The following is a 27,379-nucleotide window of genomic DNA, read 5'->3' on the forward strand; positions in this document are numbered from 1 at the left end:
TGGTTAAGGTTGTTCAAAGAAATTCTAGAAGAAAAAATCTGATCTCATCAGCTGTCAATGTGCAGAGCAAGCTCAAATTTTTAGAGGAAATTCTTTATTGATGCTGTTCTTCAAAACCTAACATTTCCTCAACTCCAGTGTTTTTTTTCTTAAAGGTAATTTGTCCCTTTATTCTTTAGTATAAGTTGTATTATAAAAAGTTCCATCATTTCTCTCACTATTTGTGGATCAAAAAAGGAGGATAAACATAAATACTGAGATATGCCAAAGTAAAACTGGTAGCCGATATGCTCTATTGTAGAGTCTGGATGAGTAGATTGTCTTTGCAAAGATTCAGTTCATACACAAACATTATCATCAAAATGACAGATACAGGGTTACAATGTTGCAGTAATAGTTAACAAAAAACTACATTTCTGGCACATCAAAGAAAGCAGGTTTCACTGAGGTGAGTTATATATTGCACTTTTTCTCTCCATTTTAAACATAACTTCAATGTTGTGGTTCATTAGTAAGTGAGTTACACTTTCCCAAAGGCACCTTATTGGAGATTTAAAGTTACAAAAATCAATCACAGTCCGTGTTGGAGGAATGCTCAGTATGAAGGACTCATCACTCCTGAGAGTGAATGGCTCAATTTATCGGGACAATAAGCAGCCTGAACAGTGAGAACAGGCGGGGTGTTGATTCTGCTCCTCAGAGATAAGGCCGGGAGTCATCTCTCTGACCGAGGGAAAAACCTAATGAATGAACGACTGAAAGAAAACACTGAGGAGAGAGTCTGGAAAGTGATATAAGGTAAGCACGGGGAGAGCTGACGTCTTATGAACAGCCAGGCATGCAGCCGTCCTCCCTCTGTTCTACGTCCTCAGAGGGAAAGAGAAAGGAAGCCATAATTTCCACCTCATTGCGCCACTAATGACACAAAAGGAGAGGTTTGTCCTTCACGGAAAAGAAAGACGTTTCTGTACAGCCTGGGAGGATTTTGTATTATTCTTAGCAACAATTTATAGAGATTAAACTCTTTTAGACCAACTAAAATATGAACCCTCTTAGCCAATGACGCAAGAATGTCCATTTGTCTATTAACTGTTAAAAGAAACATACTGAAAAATTTAACAGCAAAGAGAGACAGAGGTGAGATGCTATGAGACTATTATTAGTCACCATATTTACATATTTATGTATGCAAATTCACAATAAAGGTCCCCATCGTTTTCTCTCTGCCATGGTACTTCAGATAATCAAAGTAAGTTGTGGAAAGATAACTGAACAAGTTTAAATAAAAGTAGAGAAACTTTTCACACAGTGTGGACAAGGGTTGTCACCTTATAAGACTTTTAAACTTTCATATGAAAATCAAACAACACTAGTAACTTTTTGGCTACCATGGCAACAAGATTAGAAGTCCTAGATACCCAGTATAGGTTCTTTGCAGATGACATCACGCAGTAGAAGAGAATGGGGGCCAAGAAGTGATTTCTGCAAAGAGAAACTCAAACAAAAAGGCCATGTTTGAATGTAGATGACTATGCCAAATGTTCAAAGTGCAAAATTAAAAACATTCTATTTTATTAAGCTACTTTTTTGTCTTGCAAGGTGTATTCAAGCAAAAATGAAAAAAGAAAAAAAAAAAAGTTTAAAAACTCAGAGAAATGGCAGCATGCTGGAATTAAAAAAGTCTTTGTCTAAACCCCAAATGAACTGTATCACACATTTGTGTATGGTCTGTTTCCACAAAGCGAATTGGTGTGGTTCAGTCCAGTTTTGTCCTGGTTTAAGCTCATTAACCTCTGATCTTACACGTGTTTCCTCAGCTGATGTCTGTCACCAACCTCCAGTCTCGGTCATTGTGACAGGAAATCCATCTTTTTAAAGAGATCCAGATCATTTGGTTCAGTCCAGTAGATCTGGTTGATTGGCTCTCAAACGGCTCTTTATATGTGATGCCAGTTTGGCGTTTGTGGATTAAATAAGGACAAAATACGGAGGAAAGAAAACAGGCCCTCAAATGGGAGCTAGCACGCCACAATAAAGAGCCATGAACAGCATATCATAATGCGGTTGCTCCCCTCATAAGGTTTGTTGGGTTGATAGTACATCATTGTTTCAATTGGAAGGACAAAATTAGATTTTTTTAATATGATCAAGGGGCACAGCTAGCCTCTTAGCTCAGTACAAGACTCCTCTAGACTCTTGACTCCCTTCATCCGTCTAGATAACACTTGATGCTAGAAGATCTGCAGGAATGAGTAATTTGTAATATTGATCACCTCCACACCAGGTAAACCTGTTGAACTGTGGTAAAAATCCCTTTTTTGCCAAGTGTAGGGATTGTAATCAATGTATGTTGATTGGACCTGAAGCATTTGATGGCACTTACTGATGTTGTTTGTTCTTGTCTAGATCGTTGCTTGTGTTGTTCTTGCTCTCGAATGTACGTCGCTTTGGAGAAAAGCGTCTGCTAAATGACATTGTAACATGTAGAAATGTTCTGATGATAACTGCAGCATCAAGGTCCATTTAGAGCTGCAAAGTACTAACTCTCTTCCATTCCTATTCATTCCTAATGGCTGTCCTACGCTTCCTGACCCCAACTGGCATTCTAGATCAACTGATTGCAAACAGCCTATAAGTTGTTTGCAATCACATGATTCCAGTGATATCAGATGGGGGGCAGGAAGTCAAGAACAATGGGTAGGAGTTGATGGGAACAGAGGAAAGTAAGTATATTGAAGCCTTAAATGGATCCACATGCTGCAGTAATCATTACGAAATTATTTCCTATGATCCCTACGCTTCAACAGAAGGGAGTTTTGTTTTTACAAACTGGCCCAATGATGATCCAATCAGAAGCCAGAAGGCCATCACTATTTTTTAACTGGGCCAAATGATCAAGATCACTTAAAAGAGGCAGATTTCCCATCACAACAAGCAAAATTTAAACGACAGGCTGCGAAAACTAAAGCAAGATCAGTGTGTAATGTGCCAAACTGTACTGAACCAAACCAGACTGTTTTGTGAAAGAAAAGACCATACATGAGCATTGTGTGACCCCATTAGTCCAGGCTTTAAATGGAGGCTTTTTAACCATGTCTGCGCTTTTTCTCTGTAAGCTTTCGCATTTTTTTGCCTGAATGTGTCACTAATTTTGAGACACAAAAGTAGCTTAAGATTCTTTTTTGTCCCCTAAATTGAACAGTTGCCAAAGTCATGGAAAACTTTGCATCTTGATAGCACTCCTCTGTGCACAAATCACCCCATGGAGTGACATGATGCCATCTGCAAACAACCTGGAGGGTAAATCTTGACTTCAGTTATCAAAAGTTGCAGTCAAACTCCTGGAAACTGCTTGAATTTCAAAAAAGTATAGGCAATGTTTCGGTTTCTAAATGCAGGATTTTGTTTTTTGTTGCAAATCAGACAGTGTCCGGAAGTTTTCTGTCAATTTTTGACCAATTAAATATTTTCCTATGCACAGATGTAGTTTTTCTTTTTTTCCTCTTCCTTTTTTAAAGTCTCACTACTTTTTGGTACTATTGATTGTTAAATAGAGATCAAATTGTACGTAAGTATCGAGTAGTCTGGCAACTTCAGTGCTGACACATAGCAACTGAAAGGCAAACTGGAGAAGAATGTGGAGATGACATGTATCAGTCACATGTAAATCTTTAAACAGTTTCCTTATTTATGTGAAAGAGCCCTACATGTGATGAAACAAAGGGCTACAACACACAAAAATACACAACGCACTGGAACAGCATACAGCAGCACAATGCACTTGCAAATCAAGGACTTCACGTGCAGGTATATATAGTCTGCTCCTTTGTAGTATTAACAGCAATAATTCCTCTGTTTACCTCAGGAAGGCCACGACCGAGGATCAAACATCAGCCACTATGATAGCTTTCCGGAGTTGTACATTTCTCCCTCATAGTATCATAACCCTGCGCAGTGCTCTGGCATGCGATAAGCCTTCAAAGTCATTGATGTGCCTCTTAAACTAACCCACCCGGGTCATATTTCATTTTCTCACTGGTACCTGTAACACCGCGGCCTCTTGTGGATTTTTAACAGAGAGTTATTTTTGGTGCTAACATGGCCTTCCTTGTCAGACCTGGACGTACAGAACAGCAGAGCCAAGGTCATTTATAAACTGCACAAATTATAAATATGGATGCCATGGCCCCAACCTGGCAGTCATCCATCATATCTCAGGGTGTGCACGCTGAAAATCAATGCCAGATGATAAATCAGGTACAGTAGATCATGAAGACTGAAAGCTGCAGGGAGGAGCTACTGTACATCTGTGAGGGGATACTTGATTACATAACAAGAGCAGAGAGGTCACAGTACACTTAACTTATGATACGTATCATGATAATGGATTTATGAATAGTAGACATCAGACAAAGAGATTCCATGAGAAATAGTGCCCTCTGCTGGAAAAAAAACAGTGTAGCAGTATTTACAGTGCATACGTTTTAGGAAAGTAGGGTGCTAAGGAGTCATCATGGGGCCTGATATGCCTCAATCCAGAGCTGGAGAGGTTAGGGGAGGGCAGCCAGAGGCAATCTCGGCATGTGTCGGCACACGTGGGTCACCCAGAAGCCAAGGTCAAACTCGTTATTGTTCCTTATATCAGGGTTCTTTTCACCTCTGGTGGTACGCCCGGAGACCACGGCAGTTTTTGGGCCCTTGGGGCATTTACAGTACAACTAGTGGCTTGTGGCAACCCTACTTCCTGCCTGAAAGGTACCACAGGCCGTGCTTACTCGCCACATTTTCCAATGCTCCTGGTAATATGCAAGGACATCCAGGCCATGACCAGGGTTGTGTCAATTCTCCTTCCCACTTGATTATGCCCTCAGGGGGCTTAGTCTGCCTCAGTTTTTGGCAAAAGCACTCCTTAAAGTTTATAACAATGCTATATTCTTATTGGACTTACACAAGTTTTCAATATTTGCATCAATTTTGGATTGTATTGTTAAATGACAGACAGTGCCCTCTTTTGGTGAGAACACAGTGTTTAAATATTTCTGTCATAACCTGAATCGTCCCGTATTTGCATTGATTCTTAATGTTTTGAAGAGAATAAGAGCATCTCCTATTTATTTCTATCAATAGTCAAAACCAAGGTTACAATAAACTTAATAAAAGTGTAGTTGCAAAGTGTTGATGTTCACTCTAGAGTGAACAATCCACCTCTCCACATTTGTCTGTTTTTACATCATTAAGAGCAACTACAGACTAGTTCTCAGTTCTCTCTTTTCCTGTGTGAAAACTGGCCTCCTGCTTCAGCTTGGCTTCCACTATTAATTTTATTTTAAATTATTTTGACAAGTGTTAACTTGATTCAGCAGGGTCTACTTAAAGTGACAGAAACTGTTAAAGCAATGTTTAATAGACTAAATGGTAAAAAGACTACCTTGGTTTTGGCTTTGAATGCTTCCATTTATCTGCCCAAAAGCCTCCCCCACAAAAATTTAGTTGTTATTGCAAAGGGGAAACATGAAATGATCACACTGAAGAATCTTAAAAGATTATTGAGGCATTTTTCTTCTTAACAAGGTTGCACTGCATCAATCTGTCCATAGCTTATCAAAAAGATTGCTTGTTAATTTCCTGTCTTAAATAAATGATACAAAACCCACTGGGAAGCTTAACATGCGCCATCACAAAGCTGTCAGTCAAACTTTTCTCTCCTTTTTTTGGCTTTCAGAGGTTGTTGTTTATTGATTATGTTGGTTGATGTGGCCCATGAGTAGCCACATACAACAGAAAAGGTTTTCATTGAGCTATGTTGTTGGACAGTTTGAGGCTCTCTACCTTAATCAGGTCAACTCAAGAGACCTGGCTCAGACTTCACAAATTCAACCAGACTTTGGCCCAACTGCAGCGTTGCAGCTCATTGCCAAACATTGGACCCGAATATTAGCATTGGGAAAGAAACGCTTTTGTATTGTGATATAATCAACAACACGTCAAAGACGCCTCATGACTACGATTCAACAAAACGGGCATGTCAGGAAAATACTTATATAGTCGTCTAGTTTGACAAATGCTTGTGTGGCCAGTCTGCCAGCAAAGAATGGACAAGATATTTGTTGCATAGTCTGACATGGAGCCGTTGTGAACGGCCAAAAGAAAAAGTTTAGTCTGAGCCGGCCTTAGATAGTAAATAGACCTGAAACTTGGATAGCTATTTTTTGTGGTCTGTCCACTAAAAGCGCTTTTCTTATTGCAGGTCACACCTGCCTATTCATACTCATTCACATGGCAAAGGCTGCTGTGTAGAGCGGCCATCAGTCTTAACTAATCTCATCCATACAATGGTGACACACCAAAGATGCAACAGCGGGAGTATGTTGAGGTTGAGTGTCTTCCCAAAGGACACACTGACATGTGACTGCAGTAGCTGGGGGTTGAACCCCTAACCTATGAGCCACCCTGATTAAACAGTCCTTCCACGGTATTCTGCTTAAAAGGTATATATACTTCCTATATACCCTATCTACATGAAAAGTGAAGCCAAACTCTCCCTGGATTTGTTGTTTTCAGTTCTGTGATCACATTGTGTGGCTGTGCTTGCTCGTGTTTCTCTCAGAGGTTCAAACATGTTTCATACGTGTGTTTTTGGCATGAGCCCCTCACTGTCTAATTGTTATTCATAGATCCATGTAAGGGAAGAAAGACCACTAAAACACTTTGGAGAGGGTCTGTGGTGGATTTAGTTGCAAGAGTACAATTCAGTGACAAACAATGGACATCTAAATTGTAGAAAAAAATATACAGTATATAAATAAATAATTTAAATATATATATTTGTTTTTGCAGCCCTGTCAAGTTTGTGCTGCATATCTCAATGTAGATGTCCTAAGAATGTCTACACTTTGCCAGAGGGGAGGGGGAGCTGGTGTCTGAGGGACAGTATGACTAAAAAGACTGGTGCAAAGAGTGATAACTACAGGACATCTAATCTGACAGTTGCATGTTTTACCTTTAAAAAAATCCTTTAAATAACAGCTTACTATCAAACACCACTTGACATCGCCTCTTTCTCCTGCTGCTCTGGTGATGATTACAAACTTTTAAATTAGTCTCATTACAAGCAGAACTGCAGAACACTGCTATCACAGGTTAGATTCTGCCTCTGTTTGAAAGCATTTCGATGTTTCTGCTCTCTTCGTGGCCTTGCATTTTGGAGAGGGAGTAATCCTCTTGTTGCTTAGTCAGTGTATATATTTGTGCTTAACCTATGATGCCTGAACAGCACAACTACTTCAGTATGAGCACGTGTTCACACCTACAAACCCTTGTATTTCTGCAATTAAAGCCATAAAAAATCACTTGATGAAACCTGAACTCAAAGTGAAAATTAGAGGTGAGAAGCACAAGGTTTTAGTCTTTAAAAACAACCAGTATGAAGGGCTGTTTATGTGGTAAATATGTTTTTTTAATTAACACTTACTTTGACAGTAACCCTGTTTAAAGGGGTTTATTTTTCTGATATTAAAAGATTGTTATACGGTACAAGGGCTGCTGTTCCCTTGAAGGACAATGCCACTGATGTCTAACTTTCAAGGTTTGGCAAAGAGAACTTAAACTAGCAACAACTTTAACTGCATATCACAGATAAAGCAAAGCAACTCCATAAACATCACATTAGTCACCGTCATTTTTCCTTTCCTGTGTCCCACTGCAGACCATGAAAAAGTAGAGAGAGCAGAGACCACACACTGAGACACAGACAGCAGGGTTCATACACAGATTAGACAAACTATGCAGACGGCCGCATCAGTTACAGCCGGTCAGCTATCCATCCACACAGGCTGTCTTCACTGATGACCAGATTACAGCGAGCAGGACGCTGTGAAAGGCACGGGGGCGGTGTGCTGAAGGTCAGTGCTGAGACATATTCAGACGAAGACAGAGGGGGAAAAGGACTGGATGCAATGATTCACAGCTTATATTTCTGAAGGAAAATCACCGCTAAGTCTGGTGAGCAGCCAGGAATAAAGTTAGATTAAATCAAAGAGCATTTGCATTAAATTTATGATGCAAAAACAAACATCGTCACAAGAGTTACAGACGTCAACTGAAGGAGATTTGATTAGTTTTGAGTGTTTGCATGCCCGCTTTGACCACTTCAGTCATAAACTGCAGACTTTTAGAGTGTTAACTTCATCAGTTCTTCATTTTACTTCATACTATAGATTCTTCAACTTTCTCTGTATCCAAAAAAGGTATGGTTCAGCTTAAAGTTTGGACAAAAATCTTTTCTGCTTTATCAAGGCAGTGTAGGCGTAGAAATACTGATTTACAGACAAAAACTAAAACAAAGAACACAGTTTAAAAAAAACACCCACTTTCAGACTTTTCTAATGTACCAAAAGTTGATTAATTGCACAGAATTGCAATATATGACAGAACACAAGCAGAGCGTACTTCAAAGCAGTGGGATGAGCTCAAACGAAACCACAAACACAGTTTTTATGTAAAATAGCTAAACTGTATCAATTTAAACTACAACAAAAATGAATTCTGTTTCCTTGAGGCTTCACATCACCAGTAATAAGACACTAATTGGGGTGAATATGTTATAATAGCCATCAAAAGAAAGGAAAGGAAAAGAGGATTTTCATCCCAACAGCCAAACTGTTTGATTTGTGTTAAGCTAAACTAACAAATGATAATGGTGTAAGACTCAAATGAACAAAGCTGTGCTGATTGGGTGATCACAACACTGAGCATCTCAGGGGCAATTTGTGGATTTTCTGTGCCACAATGTCAACGGAAAATATTAGAAACAAAGAGGAAGATGCTGGGGCACCAGATAGCCATGTTGTTATGTTGCATATATGGAGCCTATCGTAATTCAAGAGGCCAGGCAGAGTTGAACTGCAACCCTCGGCATTTTGACAGAGTCAGTGTTTTTGACCAATATATGGCAAAAAAAAGTTTGTCCACAACCTTTTTTCAATTCGAAAAGACAGGATGATAAACTAAACATTGATCTTTGTTCATAAAACTGACAGGAATAAAGTTCAGTTATCGTCAAAGAGACTGAATAAACAGTGCTGGACTCTTCGACATTCATAATGTATACTTCTCCACTTTAATTTTTCAAAACACAAGCAGAATTGAGGAGAGAGAGCATTCAAGCGATGCCAGTATTTTCCTCTGTATATTTTCAATTAGTAAGAGTGGTAGTTGTGCATTAATATGAGTGTTTTACATTTATATTGATAGTCCAAATCGACTAATTCAATCAGTTTGGAGAGAATATGTTTCAACTAAAACTACAGACCTTAATGTAAGGACTTTCCATAGACTGGACTTAGACGTTTTTGGATATTTGTCTACTAAGTTAAACTTTAGAGAGAAATGACCAAAATGTAACTACAGCTAATGAATCCAAAGACTTTGCCATAATAACAGCTGTCAAAACAAACACTACCATTTCTTTATCCAACTATCCACCATCTTTTCTTGATAAAGCCCAAAAACATTCTTCAAAGAAATATGATTATGTTCTCCATCCTGTTGCTTGCATCAAATAAGAGCCTTTTCTGACTAAAATGTGGGTTTCATACATTGTTTACAGACATCGTCACATCACCCACAGAACTCCTGATGGGAGGCAGGATGAGATTTGTGCTCTTAACAGCTGTGCCAACCAGTCAAATCAGGACAAAATAAGAACTGCATCCAAGTCCTGAAAGTAGAAACACATAAAGGTGAAAAGTTTAATAAGCTCGAGGAAAACAGTGGCAGCCAAGAGGAGCAGAATATGACAGTGTAGTGACCGCGGCATGAAAAGTAAGGCTACAATCATTACACTACTGAACCATATATAATTAGCCAAAAGCTAAAGAAAAACAGACCTAAGTTGCAATCTTTCAAGAAACTTATATTACACAGTACAGTTAGATAAATACACAAAAAACAATGATTCTCAAGTAAACTTTGACCAAACAAAAACAAGTCAGCAGGCAATGCTGCTTTCAGCCTGAGGTCGTTGATCCAGCCTAACATGAAATCACTGCAGTCCTCAAGACTCTTGTACGCCTTCGTTTAGCTACATGTGTAGTTGGAGGTCAGCAGGACTAAGTACTCTGCAGTATTGACTGCCTCCACGCCGGGCAAATCAGTCTATCTGTAGAGGGGGGGAAAAAGTCACTATCCTATAAAGTGTAGGGACTATAAAAAGTGTATATTGACCTTTTCTGATGTACTCCCTCACTCAGCAATAGCCATCTGGTGTTTTCACTTCCTGCCTTCCATCTAACGTTACGTCAGCAGGATCACATGACTGCTGATGAGCAACACTGAATCACCTTACTGCTTACATGTGAATTTCAGCAGTGTCTTTTTAAAACATGCTCTTAAATGTTCAATCTATTTTGTTGGGAAATTAAACACTACATGAGTTTAAATCTCCTGTGAGGAATTTTTACAAAGCCGACTAAAGTTAGTGCTGATGCCTCTGCATGATACCAAAAGCAATCAAATCGACTTGTTCTCTATAGCAGTGTATTAAACACAGAGCTTGCGTGCATCTTCTGTCACTGGAGTATTACACCTTTAAATTTAAGTCAAGGCCATCATTGGTTAGAAACTATCTCATCAGATTAAATTTCAGGCCAAAAACAAACAGGTATAAAGGTATAAAAACAAACTGAAAGAGAACTAAAGTGCAGCTGAACCTGTAGAGTCCGGAACTGAAGTTGTTCCTTCAGAAGTCTACTGAATGTGTCTAAACAGTGCTGAATAATGTAGCACAATGTGGGTGCAATGCAGCCCAGCTGAGATGAATAATTTATCCAGGGTAATGTAGGTGTTTGTGAAAGATAAAGTGTATAGCCGAGGCTTCCCTCTGCTTCCTGCCTCCATTAAGAGGTGATGTTTAGGAGCCATGGCACTTACACTCCTGGAGAGAGAGTGCATCTTTTCTCAGCTACATACAGTCAAACTAAAAGGGAAATGTCAGAACAGGTGGTTACACAGCGCTATCCAGTATGATCTGTATGGAGAGAACAACAGTATAACATTAAACACACCCTGAACTTGAACCCTGGAGTTATTTAGATCAAGCTCAAGTTAAACGATCACGTGCAATGTCAAAATCCAAAGACAGCTCGATCAGGAACAACTGCAGAGAGCGTAACACAGCTATCACCACAAGTTTTTTATATTCTTAAGATTTACCACTATATTAATCAAACCTATTACTTTCAAATCAAATTCATTTTCACTAAAATGTATAAGGCACAGCTAGATGGATTTCCCTCAAAGCAGACCAGCTATATCAACAATATAATCCCCAGCTCTGGTTGCCTTAGTTAGGAAATCTTTACTAAAATCGGGGGTAAACAATACTGTTTGGCCGATGTCAGAGCTGTGTCGTTTGCTGACTGGGTCTGTGCGCTCCCTGGAATGAAACTGCTTCTCAGAATAGCTGATGGCAGATGCCTTCCTCCCCTCTGTGTGTTATTTGGAGCCCAAGGGCAATGGAATCCAGCCCCCCTGCAGGGTGGTCATTACTTCAAGGCACTGAGTAAAAAAGACTTGAAGTCGAGGGTTGACGAAATCAGACGCGTTTCATTTGTTGACTCATGCAAGCAGAGAGCATGTGGTTAACAAATGTCGTCCAGTGCATCAGGGTTACATCATGGGGAGACTTACTGGTGCATGAAAGGAGGGAGAATGATTTAAACAGGGACATCTCAGTGCACCACATGTCATCAATGCAATCAGTCAGGCTGTAAATCGCTTTTATCTGGTCAATGATATTTCAGTATTAATTTTTTCATGTTGAAATTTTTGGTAATTTTTCCCTAATCTTAAAATAATGCCTTTAAATGTGTTTATTGACCAGCTCTCTAAAACTCAATGACATTTGGTTTTCAGCAGCATAAAAAAGAAATTCAAATTCGCACAATTGAGAAACTGCAGCAAAACAAAGGGATGCTATGAATTCAGATAATGAAGAATCAGTTCATCTACTTTTTATCCTTTTCTTTCCATGCTTGACATGACACAAAAACACACGGGGCCTCATTCACTAATATCTTTCACAGATTTTTTTGCATGTCAGATTCATGACATGTTCTAAAGCTGCTGATTTTTTCTTTCCCATGTTCTTGATTTGATGAACACCATGTGCTCATAAGTTATAAGATTGTCACATCTTTCCTAATGAGCATATAAAAACGTCCCTTTAATGCTCATATAAGGGCAGGCAACTGCAGGGCTGTGTGCAAACACAGAAGGTACACAGGAGTATTAAGATAAGTCACAAGATGTCCAAATGAAAATAAACTGGAAAAAAACACACACTTCAGGTATAAGAAATACTTCTATCAGTGCTTCCCAAAGTATGGGCCAGGCACACTGTAAGTGTGGCACAAGAAGTCATTTACAATAACTTAAAACACAGAGACTAAAAAAAAACTTACAAAATTAATCACATTTTAGATGGTCAAAAAATAATTGATTAAGTGCTACTATTCTAAGTGTCAGAAGTAACAAAACAGCTAGATTTTTAACTTACATCACCTTTTAAGCATTTATCTTTTTCTGATGTTTATAACTGGTGTCACGGTTTAACTGGTGTTGGATTGACTGGTGACACTCTTGTAAAAATGTAACTATGGCGTTGCTCCCCAATTTTACATATTTCTCCCTGTCTTCTGAAACATTAATGCTACTCGGGAAGAGTTTGCTGGGCAACAAAGTAAGTTTAAAGGAAAAAATATTAGAAAAGAAAATATAAGTGACTTTTCAGATGCCTGACTAAAACAAAATAAATGACAGTGGCACATCAACTGAACCCACAAACATTTTCCAAGTAGTGCTAATTTATCTTAAAGCCAAGCTTTTGCACTGAGATCCCCTATTTATGAAACAAAAGTTTGATAAATAAAAGGTAAATATTCGAGTCTCATGTCATAGTTGTAAAAGGGTTTTTCGGTGGATCCCAGAGGGTTTCAGGTCTCAAATTGTGTCAGTTTGGGAAAGTCCGGCTTAGATAGTTCTAAAGTGGATGTAGTGCTGCAAATAAAACTGAAAAAAGACAGAATTAATTATAACTCACTAATGTGATTTTCTTCCAAAAAAAAAAAAATATGATTTGTTAGACTTTATTCTAAAACCTAACACTGTTACATGATAGAACATCATTCAAACAGATTTAAATGCCTGTGTGTGAAGGTAGCTTTTTCATTGTTTCAAATAAGTGAAAAATTTCATAAACTCTTGTAAGCTTGCTTGTTAATGTTCTGAATTTTACATTGTGTATTTAAAATCAAATGTTACACAGTTAAATTAATACTTGACCACATTTGAGTCAAGTATTTCTGCATGTTATTTAATAATATCACAGTGCTTAACTGATATAGAAAAATGCAAAAAAAAATAAGAGTTCACAGCTACAGGTAATTCTGTCTTTCTTAATCTAGCATATCTGAGTGAAAAGAGCTGCAAAATGTATGATTGTCTCATGTCGTTCAAGTGCTAAAATGAGTTTCAGAGTGCTCTTCAGTGTTGGCAGATTTTGTACTTTGCTAAGAAGAAGAAATCACAGACAAGAAAATGAATGTTAGATTCTGCAGTAGTTGGCTTTCAGAACAAAGTCCTCCTTTTCCTTTATTTAGACAGGACAGCTGAAGAGAGACAGGAGACATGGGGTGAGTGAGTTGAAGGGGCATGCACTAAACAGCGCTGAGACCGAGGAAGGATCCTGCGACCAGGGCACTGAGGACTATAGCGCCTGTATATCAAGGACTGCTCTACCCACTAAACCGTACCCCAAACTTCTTCTTAAGAACAAATGCTTGGTGAGTGATGCTCATTATTCTAAAGTGCAAAAATTAAGTTAGCTTTACTCAAACTAGCTTTAGGGGAAAATGATAAGAAAAGACAGAAATTCTTTATATGAAAATCAAAATGGCATCAAACAGTCAAACAACTCAAAAGGACCGACCAAACAAAGCCTTCTTTAGCGCCACGCCAGCTTCACTCGACTGTGTTACAATGTGTTGCATCAGTGATAGAGGAAGAAGAAAGGAAAGTTTAAAACATTTCAAAATTATTAATTAGCCTCTTGTTCTGTCCAACACAATATTCTACATCTGGATATATAAAAAGAGGAGAAAGTGTTTAAAAGTAGTGAGGGGTTGTTTTTGTGAGGCAGCATGATGCTGTCAGGGGATGCTTGGCTCGTTTTTTTTCTACATTTATGAACAGAGAGCGACTAAAGAAGAGACGGCAGCTGCTCCTTCAGGGCTCAGAGTTTATTCAAAGGAAAACGCTGACTGCTGCTGGGTCGTGACAGAGGCAGGTTAGAACAACAACATTTATGTAGCTAAATAAATTTACTGTAAGTCCTCTGGAGAGCCAGAGGAGATTCATCTATTTCATTTTATGGGGCTTAATGAAGAGCTTTTAAAAATCTGCACTGCTGCTGTTGTTAAGAGGCTTTTACTGCTTTAATCAGGTGTTGGTCAGCTTACACAAGTGTTTCTTTGTTAGTGCTCCTGCTATTTCTCATTTTAAGCACATTAAAGTCAATTTTTTCTTATAATTCATATTCTACATTTAATTTTATTTTGCGATCTACTTAATTCTTAATGTGACTTTAAAGTTCAGCAGAATTCATAAATTTGCAGTTTTTCAACAGGTTCCCTGCAAAATGCCTCAAATATGAGACAAAAAAGAAAGGAACTGCAGTACAAAAGAACCTAAAGGCATTGCTTTCAAGGTTTTGGTTTTGAAAAATGTTGTAAACAAATAACCCTTGAGCCTCTCTAAGATCACCTGACGCAGGAGTAAAAGGATCACTCAGTCTCTCACGTCTCGTATATCTTCAAGTCAGCATCATGCCACCCCGGTTTGTCACGAATCAGACGAGGACACACAAGTGGAAGTTGAAAGAGTACTTGTGCCCTCTGTGTATTAAAGCACGTGTTCTCATGTGAAAAAAGAAGAAGATAAAACAAACACACCTGAACGAGGATCACTGTCAAGCAGTTAAACAGCAAAACGGGTGGAAAAATATGGAGTGTAAGTCACACAAAGACAACTGAAACTCAAGGTCTTGGATAAAGTTGCCAACATTGTAATTCCTTTTTAATGCAGCATTTTAAAACTATAAAATACACTGATAGTATAAAACCATAAAGAAACTTTAAAATCTACAACTATTTCATAAAAGAGGTGCATAGGAGAGAAGTGAATCAATGAAAGCAGCAGGCAAATTCCTGCGACAGTAATCCGATATGCTGATTCTTTGAATCTCTGTTAGTTGATACTGATAAATACAGAACTTTTCTCTGATTGCACAATATTACTGTATATGTACTGTATGTGAGGGCAGATATTAGCTTGAAAAGTGAATTATTAGTAACAGCTGATAGGAACATTTGTGCCGATATTTACAACCAGTGTTTTGCCTATAAATACCTGCCTATATCAGCTGTGAATAATAACAATAAAAGTAATAATAGTAATAATAATGATAATAATACATTTAATGTATAAAGCACTTTCAAAAAACTCAAAGGCACTTAACAATGCAGAAAAAAGATTAAAACCCTTGAAAAGCAACAATAAAAGCATGTTGGCCATACAAATAAAAAAGTCAGCTGAAGTAGATCTGTAGTGCCAGTCTAAAACTCAGCTAAGTCTTTTCTTTATTCATCATCATTCTTTAACATTTAAAGTTTGTTTTAAGGACTTAAGTTTAGGTCTGAATAACTTTTAAATATTGGTATCTGTTATAATCATTTTGTAAATATCGGCACATCAGATAATGGAAAAAATCCACAATTGTGCATCCCTAGTTCATTTAATATCGAACACAAAGTCTGTCCTGTCCTAGAACAGACTGTTTACTATTACTTTAAGATTCTGTTTTTGTTTCTACAATAATGATACCTGTCCTATGATTGTATTGAATGTCTATAATAATTGATAAATTCAGTTATTCAAGAAAGTTATTTCTTTGGATTACATGTGCAGTATGTGAAACATTAAGTTTTTCTTATGATCTCAAACATTTACATTTTTTACCGTCTTATTATTTAATTTTCAATCTATAGCAAGTTTACTTTTCCGAGATCAATATTATGTCGTATCTCTAATCTACCAATGAAAGCAGATGTGTATCTGCACAGGAAATCAATTAGCCTTTACTTTTAGAAAAATCTAAAATGACAAAATAGTTTTAGATGCTTAAAAGAAGGGTTTTAAATGTGATATAAAGGATGTGATTGATCACAATTAACTAAAGAGATTCTGAGATTAATGGCAATTAAAATATTTTATCTTTTGACAGCCCTACATAAGAAATTTATTCATTCATTAGAAATTCACATATAAAGTGGTGTATATTAATCTTGGTGTAAATATCAATCAAAACTATTTGGATTAGGATTTCTGCCTTGATCAAGCAGCTATAATTGACTGTAAAAGTATTACACGGTTTAAAAACCACATCTATATCATTAGACAGGTGCATACGAGATGAATTATCTATGTCCTACATAAATATGAATGATAAATACATTGCAAACAAAACAAAAATGTAGCTGCCTATAAAGAGAACCACAGGAAACTCAGAGTCTCTCATCAAGCTCCATAAGAAAGTTTCGACACACCCGGCAACAGCACCTGCTAAAACAGCAGATGCACGGTGCTGATAGTCGTGGATACACGCATAGCTGCTATGGGCACGTCCAGATCACCTTACGCCACAGGCCTGCAGAGAAGGGTGTGGTGTGTGAGAAAAGTAATACCACGCTACTGAAATGTCCTGCTGTTAATGTTCCATATCTTGATCTGCCATCTCCTCCTGCAACAGCTGGATGCTTATTCTGGCTCCCGGAAATGCAGAGGCATCTCCTGGGCACGTTTTAGATGAAACTTAACCTTGGTTTATTTTTGTATTTACAGTATGGGAAGTTTTAGGACTGGTGTGGGTGTCACTTTAAGTTTCTCAAGGGACTTAATGGACACAGCGAACAACACAGCTTCAAAGAAAAGCTCCTATTTTGCAATTTGGAGGAATTTTCACTGCAACCATTTGAAGAAGAAGAGAATATGAGCAAAGAATAAAGCAGACAATTCATCTACAGCTCTGCCATGATTAAGAAATAAGAGCAAAAGAAACTGAGTTTAAGCTAAAAAATGTATTTTATGGTACGAGTTTCTGAAGACAGTTTCAGAAGTCGTACCACACTAGAGACCGTGGGAAATCTAAGCTATGCCATTCACGGTGGACAGCTGCCACAAGAGAAGAGGAGTCTGCCTCTTTGCCTGCACTGTGAGGAGCGACAAGTCCGTGAACCGGCTGATCAGTTTGGTTCAACAAGTAAAGCAGAGTTCATAAAATTCAAGTTCTCTTTCTCTCTTTAAGGCAAAAGTTTGCACCTTTCATGAAACTAAAAGTATCCAAAGGTAAAGAGTGATCCTGGAGATGCATGAGGTGCCTTACTCTTTCAATGCAAACAGAAATGTGTTTGTCTGAGAATATTTAAGACCACAGCATTTGGTGGGGCTTCTGGCGCACAGATGGCAAACATTTAACACCTTAACTCACAGCCTACGGTAATCCAAGCGTCACTTTTCCCATATTTTTGTTTGTTTTAAAATCAGAAGTATTTTAATCCAGCAGGATATAGAGTTAGAAACCATCTCCTCATGGCTGGATACTACATGTTGAGCTAGAACACCTTGATGAAGGTACGGATTTAACAGTTTAAATGTATAAAAACTACAAGAAAGATAATTCTAGCAGGGATTTAACATTACAACTTAATAACAATAATAATATACATTCCCCTATATGGGGTGGAGATCATCTACTGATGCTGAGCAGGCATAATCTACCTCTGTTTTCTCCATCTTCTTTAAGCCTATAAAAAAACAGACAAGCGAACATTTGCCAAGCACACAGATGAGGCAGCTCCCATGAAAAAGTAAAGTCTAAATGTTTAAACAAAAGGAAATGTCTCCCTGAAGCTAAATAAAGGCATGACAGAGGCATGTGAAATTATACAGGCCCTGTGTAGAGATGTAATTAGGTATGATACACAACATCTAATTGTCTACAGAGACTTTTTACAACAGCTCTTTGTTTGCCTCTCTGTTTTTAGAAGAGAGCTGCCTAAACGTTTGACTGGTCATTTCAATCCTGCGGCTCGGTGAAACTAAAGAAAGCTCCTGCTGCCGTCTTTCCCAGCCTCTCCTTTGAACGTACGGCTTCACTAATGAATAAACAGCACTGTTTGAAATTAAATCAGCATAATGGACCCTTTGTGTCAAAAACAGAGTTAAAACAGCGTCTGGCTTTGATCAAAGACAGGAGGGAGAGTTACAAAAAAGGACAAGCTGACAGTTACCCTTAGATCTGTCTCAGTCTTTTGTGATACTTTTCACGACCTTTCTGCTCTCTGTTTCTTATATCTAAAAGGTTTTTTGACACATTTGAGGCTGACATTTTCAACCGCATATCTCCCTGTTTCTGATGACATAAATGACTCGCTGTCAGCACCGCTGAACTTCAGAGGTCAAATGGAGTTGGACACAAAACACTGGTATCAATCTGCCGAGGTTTCAAAAGGAGTGATCTCTTATATATTGATCTAAAAGCTGCTTTTTTTACTTAGACACAACAATAAAAGCTTATTAAACACAGAGTACAATAGAAGAAACATAAGTATGGCTGTCAAAAGATCACAATTTTGCATCAAAACTAATCACACTTGATTGATAGAATTTAAATATTTTACTATTTTGCATTTAAAACTTTTTTTTTGTTGGTTTGTTTGTTTTGTCCTAAACTTAGAGACTTCCAGTTTGGATACAGGCCTGCCTTTACAGGTAGATTGAAGATTTTAACATGAACTTCACCACAGACAAAAGGAACTTGTTATGGACTGAGAAGGAAAAAAGCATACATTAAAAAAGTTAAATGTTTGATAAATGGTTCAGATGACTTTTCACTAGTCTGAGAGTTCTTTAAAGTGAAATGAGGCATTACAGAGCAGAGGTGGACTGTTTTGAAATCATCTTGGCTGAAGGAAAACGCTGACCTGGCTTAACCAAACGTTTTTGGAAAGCAACAATAAAGCCTGTGATAAATTGCAATAAAAAATGTGTGCACTAATTGTGGATCATAGTTGACAAAAATAAGACTTCCCTGTTCTTTAGTTTCACAGAAATCAGAACTAAAATAAACCAATTTTTGGTATTCTGAAATTTAAAATCAAGGAATTGATTATCACAATATGTTAAAAAAAAGAATCTGCCATTTTCAAACCAACTATATAAAATTATTTCAAGAAAATTCCTTGTATAAATGGTGATTATTCATTTAACGTTTATCATTGTTTCCAGAAGTTTCTATTTGTTATACAATAATTTGTAAATTTAGATTAGTTAAAAACATACCCTATAAATAGGCTCAAGTCAAGGGCCTTTTTAAGGTTGTATTTCGGTGTGCGTCGTCTGTCATGGGAGGAGCAGCCGAAAAAAATCGTTGCATCTATAAGTGCATTGAAATGACCAAAGTGGATCTGAATGTAAGGCAAATCAAAGTAACTTATCATTTTGAAGTATCAATCAGTGTATTCAGCTGCAGTTTTAAGACATCATTATGAAAAGGAATATGAGCTGTTTATTTGTGGCACAGCCAATGAAATGCAAGAAAGCTAATTATATTGTGCACAGGCCTCGCTGATTTATGGAATAAGCATTACATATAGATGAAAATTTAGCTGTAAATTCATTAAAATAAAAGCTTCTTTTTACTGGCAGGACAAAACAAATAAAGCAGGACTAAGAAAGAAATTCACTCAAATTGAGTGGCTACACTTTTGAATTTGGTGTACCAGCAGCAGCAAAAACAAGCAACGTAAGAGAGCGTCGCTGAGGTGTGATGACCTTCTGACATTTTTAGTTTCTGTGCCTCAACTGAACCCAAATGCTACGACTGACCTGCTGGGTCAAACACTCACCCGTCTGCGGCAGAAAGGCAAACCCTGGGCAATGATGTTGATGCTAAATATCTTGAGCACTTTCTGAGGGGGTAACGGGTCCTTGGTGACGTCCTTTGGGTCTGCCAGGTCGAGCGGCTTGCTCTCAAGCGGGACGTGCAAAGTCTTCTCTTTCCCACAGGCAACATTTGGCATCTTTCTGCGAGCACCCGACGACGAGAAACGGGGAATGGGGCAATGCCGCAGCATTGCAAGAAAAAGGCCGTTTAAAGGATCATATCCCAAAAGGAGCTCCAAAAGCTGGTCGGCTACTGTCTCAGGCACACAACTTCACTTGAACCAGCGGATCTTCCTTACCACGCTCCCTAAGCCCCTGCACCTAGCTACTCAGAACTCATCTCTCTGCTGACTGGCACCCTTTAAAATACCTCTGAGGTGTGAGGTCACTGTTGCTCCCCAAGCCAGCAAAGCAGCTGCTGTCAGGGCCTGAAAAGAGGATGGACCAACTCTGCAGCCTCTCCCCCCCTCAGACAGGCACTGTGGAATCTGCTCCCATGACCCCCTCAGCGGTGGAATGCGTACCAGCAGTCGTCCGACACAGCACACGTGTCCGGGAGCTTCCTCATTGTGGTCATTCTCTGACCACCCTCTGGTCCTCCCAACTTAGTGGCCTACATCACCACGGAGCCCAGCTGACTGTAGCCTGTGAGCACAGCAAAACAACACACTACTTTACCCTCTTCTTCTCACATATGTCACAGGAAGTGTTGAAGGTAGAAGATGTTAAACGCTAACCTTCTCTGACTTATCCATGAACCAAGGTGTTCAGGAATGTGAAGATCCTTGTCCATGTAGCAAAGAGGCTGAGGATATTTCAGGAGAAGATCCCGGCTAGTACGTGTGACACATGCACTTAAAATGAGGACTCACTTGAGCAAGTGTCAAGAGGGATACGGCTCTTCAAGTGTCTTTAAATGCAGATAGAAAGATGGAAACGGCACCAGGATGTCGCCCTTTTTCAATTAAATCTTTCTACCTTATACTGGAGTCAGAGGTGTGAGGGTGCACAGGGAGCAAGAGTAGGGAGAGGAGCAAAGTTCTTCATGCTGATTCCCACAGAAATTTTAAAAGCAGCTGCCAATGAATATGTATAAACCTACAGGCTGAGTGAGTGGCAAGAGACAAGCTTCTCTGTGTGCATTTTAAATGTCTGCACACATGGTAACAGAAACACCAGGGCTTAACCTCTCTTCTATTCTCACATCCACCATTGTTAGAGGAGGATTACAGCAGCAGAACATCTATCAGAGCAGACCGAGGGCCCCAACACATCAGGCCCACAGGCGGCCATCAGACGCCATTGAGAGGGGCTATCCAACAGCCACAGTTTTACAGTATGTTCAGCACAATTGGGAAGACTTGTCGCCTTATTGGCAGCTGTTCAGCTGATCATCCGATTTAGTTAGAAAGTTATCCTTCCATGCAGGTTTTCGTTGTTTTACCTCGTTGGTTCTTCGTCTTTTGCAAACAAACACCACATCTGGTGGCTAGAACTCCACTGTAGGAGTCAGTGCACAATACAATGCAATGCAATTCAATGCAATGCAATGTAATATACAATAATGCTTTATCACTTTCAGTTTAATCTTCTGGGGAAAAAAGTATGACAGCTGTACTTGTGTATTGTTGCATTATATGATCAGTTAACCATAATTCAAAAAGAAAGAGTTTATGTCTCTTGATCTTAAAGACAAACAAAAGACACAATGCCATATCTGTTGTCAACAAATATGCCTTGCTTTTACAAAATGCATCTATGTTACTGCTACATGACAAAAGGGCCAGGAATCTCAGTGCAACTCATGATAAAACACAGTACACAATGAAATTGTAGATATGGAGTTGCACTGTTAATTGACTTTTAATCGCACTCATTTTGGCCCTCCCATGATCAGAGAAATGTGATATGCAGCAGTAATTCACATTTATAATACATGATCTTAATTTCTCTTCTCTGTATCCTTTTTCTGGAAGGACTTATATCTGCTAAACTGGCTTCCCTTAAGTTCTATAGAAATAATAGATAATTGTGCCAAATAATATTGATTAAATAAATGGTGGTTATAATTTCTGTGCAAAATCCTACAGCCCTTATACAATGCGATGCAATACCATACACTGTAAAACCACTGGTTACGACTGTTTTTAAGTAATGGAAATAAATTTGAATAATCCCAGATGAGTTAAAAAAAAACCTCAAAATATTAGAGGCAACTGATTACATAAAGATTCAGTAATGGAAAAACTGTGCTTTTTTAAAGGCAGGTACTTAGCCATTTGAAGTTATATCAGCTCAATTTTACTTGTACATTCATATTAGATTAATGTAACCTTTCAAGTTAAACTACACTTTCCTGTACTTAAATATTAAGTTTAAATCCAACTCAACAAAATAAGTTGTTAAGTGTGCTTTTTGTAAATGACACATTCTTTATCCACTGCAATTTCCCTCATTTGTTTTACATACTGAAATCTTGAACATTTATGTCGCTCAAGGGAGACAGAGACAACAAGTGACAATAACTGAAAATTACACACTGAACCAGAAAGTCCTCTTCCATTATGATCAGTATAGCCTTTATGGTGTATTGTGGTTGCTCCTAATAGACAGGACTTGTCTAACTGAGTGAGTAACTTCACTCATGGTGCAAAATTTGTCTAATGCCCACGGCATTCTGGGAAAACTACAGATTAAGGGATAACTGTCAAGTAATCTGAGTACAATTACAAATGATACTTAAAATGATTGAGTATTTTCATTTAAAACTAACAATGCGTTCTATAAACTCAGAAAAATAGAGCTGAAGTAGCTGATTGGATTTTTAAATTAGCACAACTCAAACCTTCAACTGCAAGGTCTTACAAAAAAATACAAAACAAAACAGAAGACATAAGACGATACGTGATTCTGTGGTCCAAGATTAAAAAAAAAAAAAAATCCAACAAGGGATTCGTATTGCAGGGTGAGTCATGATACGATACTCTACCATATGATACAAAATGAGACATAATACAAGTTTGTAGCCAATGCTAGCAACTCTATCATGATATCACCATTAAACAAAGGTTGACATATTGAAAAACAATAAGATCATGATCGATAATAATATCTGACAAACTAAAACAATATTAAGCTCCTTTAAAAAGACTGAGTGCAGAAAAATGTTTTCACTGCAATCTGGTGTCCATTTCACTTATCATAGTAACTCTTATCGATTCTTTTCATCACTGTATGGTACTGTGAAACTGTCTTCCATCTTCATCTTTTATCCCATTGCCAACTTCTTTGGTTATATACTGTAACTCTAGTTCAAGTCGTCTTTAATCATGTGATAAACACCACCTTGAGAAGTCATGAGGTACTGATGGAGTTGGACGAACTGGCCGGGAAATCTGCTTAGATGACTGTATTTCCATCAATAAAACATTGACACCTGGTGGCAGCAAGTTAATAATTTTATCCCAAGTGTCAGAGCGACAACACATTGTCTAATTGCTATTTTGTCCCATCACTGTTTAACATACAGATGAACCTTTTGAATCACATCCATCAGCAATTTAATCTATCTCAACGGCACAAAAGAGTTTTTCTGTACAGACCTACAAGATAATAAGTATTTAAAACGAAGCCTTAGTGAATAGCTTAGAGTTATGCTTTTTAAGTCAGTTACTTGAGTGATTGGCTCATAGAAGAGTTCCCCTTCTCTTTCAGTTTACACTTCATGACTGACGATTGTCAACATGCAGTGTGAAATAACCATGAGGCACCTGGAAAGGGGTGCTTGTTTTCCACACAGCCCAGGCCGTTTAGAGGTTACTTGAGCTTTCAGACTAATCTTAGGCTGCAAAGCTATGTGACAGACACACTGCTACAACATGATCAGCCCAAAGTGACTTGTTAAATAGCAGGGTATGTGAGCATATTTACCAATGCATTTCCTGGCAGATGAAGCTTTAAAGGGGTGTTAAAAACCTGCAGCCCCATCAATGTTCAGAGTGATTAAACACAACCAAAACACAGACTTTATACCAGGATTACAATCACTGACTACAAAATTACTCTTAAAACTTGGCAGAATGTGTATATGGTCTCAACGTTTTCACTGCAGCAGCTCATAAAGAATAATAACAAAGCTCTAAAAGGGGCAAATGTCTGCTCTCTGTTCGTCTGCTCTCTTTTTACAGTGTGCACCAACTATAACTGCCTGGTCATTGAGTTTGCAACAGAAAAGACATCCAAAGACTGTTGGAGAGCCAGAGGTCAAGAATGTCCGGCTTCTGGTAACTCAGTACACGTACAAATCAATCCCAGCTTCTCACAGCAACTGAGATGACAGAGCAACGCTGCAGACGCAGGCCATGGGAAAGTGTGATACTGCAGACCTTTCTGTGGTACAGTAAAGTGATAAACAGTGAATGTTTAAGTCATATTTAGCATCATGATAAAGATTAGATAAGGTCCAAAAATTGTAGTCCAACCCTACCCAAGCCCATGAACGTTCTCCAAGCCTGTCCCATCCCATTCACCGCTTATAAGTCCAAACCTTATTCAAAGCAGACAATTTAAATAAGTTGGCTGTTCTAAAGTTTTAAACTGCAATTCAGATTTGTTTTAATGAAAAAAATCTGTTTCGATAAGATCTTAAATAGTGCGACACAAGCATAATACCCAACATAGCCTATTTATCAGTGAGGATGAGGAACAGATGCACAAATATCACTGTGCAATGAGTGCACTGAGCTCCCTGGAGAGTATCAATCTTTTAGCAGACAGCTACAGTCTGCACCGTTGTTCAGATACTTCATCTGCAAACTGAGTTGCATTAGGACAGATGATCAGTTGAAGTATTTATTTCATTTACCTTCACCTAAGCATAGTTGTGCACTGCCCCCCCCCCCCCCCCACTCTTCCCCTAATGCACTATACCAGTCAAGTTTTAACAGGTTCTCTCCCTCATTATTTTAAAAGAATAATCCCAGAAAGCTTTTTCTCTATCCAGATACAGTTGTATTGTGTTTAACCAACTAGTCTTAAGTAAAGAAAATGCTCAGAAAACAGCTAAACGTTTTAAATTGGTTTATGATTTGAGGCTGGTATGCGGAGTAGAGTGTGGCTAAAATTAGCAGGTAGCTTTGCCAGTCTTTTTTGTTCTTTGCAGATACATATTATGCTTATTGTGGTTACTCATCACTTTTGGTGAGTAATTCACTAGTATGACAAATAACAGCACACATATAACTTTATTTCCATTTTCTTATTTAAAATACTGCCATACTGTGCTGTTCTTACAACATGCTAACTGCTAACTTCTTAGCAAAGAGATGGGGGAATGCTCTAGCAGGAAGGCAGCCTCTAATAACCGAAGCTACTGCAGTCGCTAGTGGTGGGAGGCTTAATCAGTTTTAAAAGAGCATTTGACCAGGATTTTAAGCCTGTTTTTACAAAATAATAGCTAATTAATTAAACCAACTAGTAGATTTTGTTTAACCAACTTGTAATCAGGCACATCCCGAGTCATTAACATATATTTGAAAAAAACAGTTATAACGTGGTAAATTAATTGCTAAGTGTTACATTTTTATTGAAAGGACTTCTTTATTCAAGAAACAGGACTTGCAGACCTGGGCAGCATGTCCTGTAAATTGCTTCATGTGTCATAATGTTACATAACTATACGTTATTATTTCATAGCGTGGTGAATGTGCAGGTCACAACTTGTCCATGAGAGCGTTTTGGAGTTGTTGGATTGTGTATTTGATGAGTTTGATGAGGGAAAGCCGGGATACCATAAGACTCCATTGCATTGGCAATGGCCAAATTTGCCAAAATGTGGACACATCCCTTTAAGGTCTATCAAAATTATGTCAATGATTTCATACTTTGTCTGGTGATTCACTCTTGAATTAAATAACTGACAACATTTTCAGCTTTCTTAGCAGCATATGTAGTAAAGCATGACAGCTAAGCATAAGAACTGGTTGAGACAGTTTAACAATATCAGATATTTTTAAGAACATGTTTTAGATTGCACCATTCTTAAGACTGTTCTTTGGTAACATTGACGAAGAATTTGTGTAAAGCAACCTAGAATTTTTTTTTTACTCAAACTTGCAAATTCATGACATGTCCATCACCATTATTGAGTTATGGTATGCTCTAAGTCTGCGTTGGCCTCAAAAACCCAAACAGCAGTCAGACTCTGATCACTGTATCAGACTATCAAGTAACAACTGTAGTTCAACATAGGCTTTAACACAGCCTCATCAGTGCAGCTAGGAGAGCAGACATTAACTCACTGAAATGAAAATCTTTTTATAGAGTTAATGAAACAAAATATCCCCATTAAAAACATCTATTTAGCCCTAATGGCAGCCAGTGATCTGCAGATAATTCTAATGAGAAATACTGAATTGCATGTTTGTAGTTGTAATAGATGATATAGTGTGTCACCCAAACACAGTTTAAGGTAAAGGCTACAAGTGTGCCTCCAGTTACAAACCACTATTTCCTTCTATATATGCTATTTACTGCTAAACTTTTTCTATTACAGCAAGCAATAACATGAGAAGCTTTACCAAAAATTATCCCCCCCAAAAATCATATAAGATACATAAAAAGGGTGACACCTAAACCCTTGACATCATGTACTGCTGGACAGTGTTCATGTGAAAGAGGCAACAGTGTGCTCACTGCAGAAAGACACACCTACAACCTGTGGATTACTGAATGAACACGACTCCATGACTTCTAGACTACTGCCTCCCTCTGGTGTTCAACTCTGGGACTACACTGATGCAGCACTGCAAATTACAATATCAATGCAGCCGTATCTTCTCCAAGATTTTATAAGAAATGACAAAATGATTAAAAAAGCCAGAATGCTGGTGCTTGGAACATGAATACCACAACCAAAAACTTGTTTGCAGTTTGTGTTGAAAAATCTAAAGGCACAACAACACAGTAAACCAAATCATAGCTTCAGCATCCTGAACTCCATCAGGTTTTGCTGAGCACTGAATAAGCCCTGAATCTGGAGCTGCCTCCGCAGACAACGGATGTATCAACGCACAGACCAACTCACTGTAAATGTAACGGCCCTATGGAGGGCCAAATCCTTTGGACCATGTTTCTTTGTGATAACCTCCCAAAGCAGAAAAAGCTGCAGACAAAAACCAGGCTGAGTTTGCAACAGTGGTGGCTGCACACACACACACACACACACACACGTATGTAACAATAGATCAGATCTCTCTTTAACAGCTAATGTAAATCTTTGCTAATTTGGTCATATATATATTAATGTGACATTATTTAGTGC

The 27,379-nt window shown here is 38.2% G+C and overlaps 1 protein-coding gene across 5 annotated transcripts in view; it reads right to left on the reverse strand.

Annotated features, from left to right (window-relative positions):
- Positions 1-27,379, reverse strand: part of fbxw7 (F-box and WD repeat domain containing 7) — a 201,159-nt gene that overhangs the window by 90,907 nt on the left and 82,873 nt on the right. The window contains exon 1 of one of the 5 annotated variants that reach the window (XM_041784883.1): positions 20,022-20,418. The exons of the other annotated variants lie outside the window; for them this stretch is intronic. Coding sequence (XP_041640817.1) covers positions 20,022-20,249 — 228 coding nt within the window. The 5' untranslated portion in view covers positions 20,250-20,418. Of the gene's footprint in view, positions 1-20,021; positions 20,419-27,379 lie in introns of those variants that run through there. 5 annotated transcript variants of the gene reach the window in all.

This window comes from Cheilinus undulatus, linkage group 4 (assembly GCF_018320785.1).
Source record: "Cheilinus undulatus linkage group 4, ASM1832078v1, whole genome shotgun sequence".
Lineage (NCBI taxonomy): Eukaryota > Metazoa > Chordata > Actinopteri > Labriformes > Labridae > Cheilinus > Cheilinus undulatus.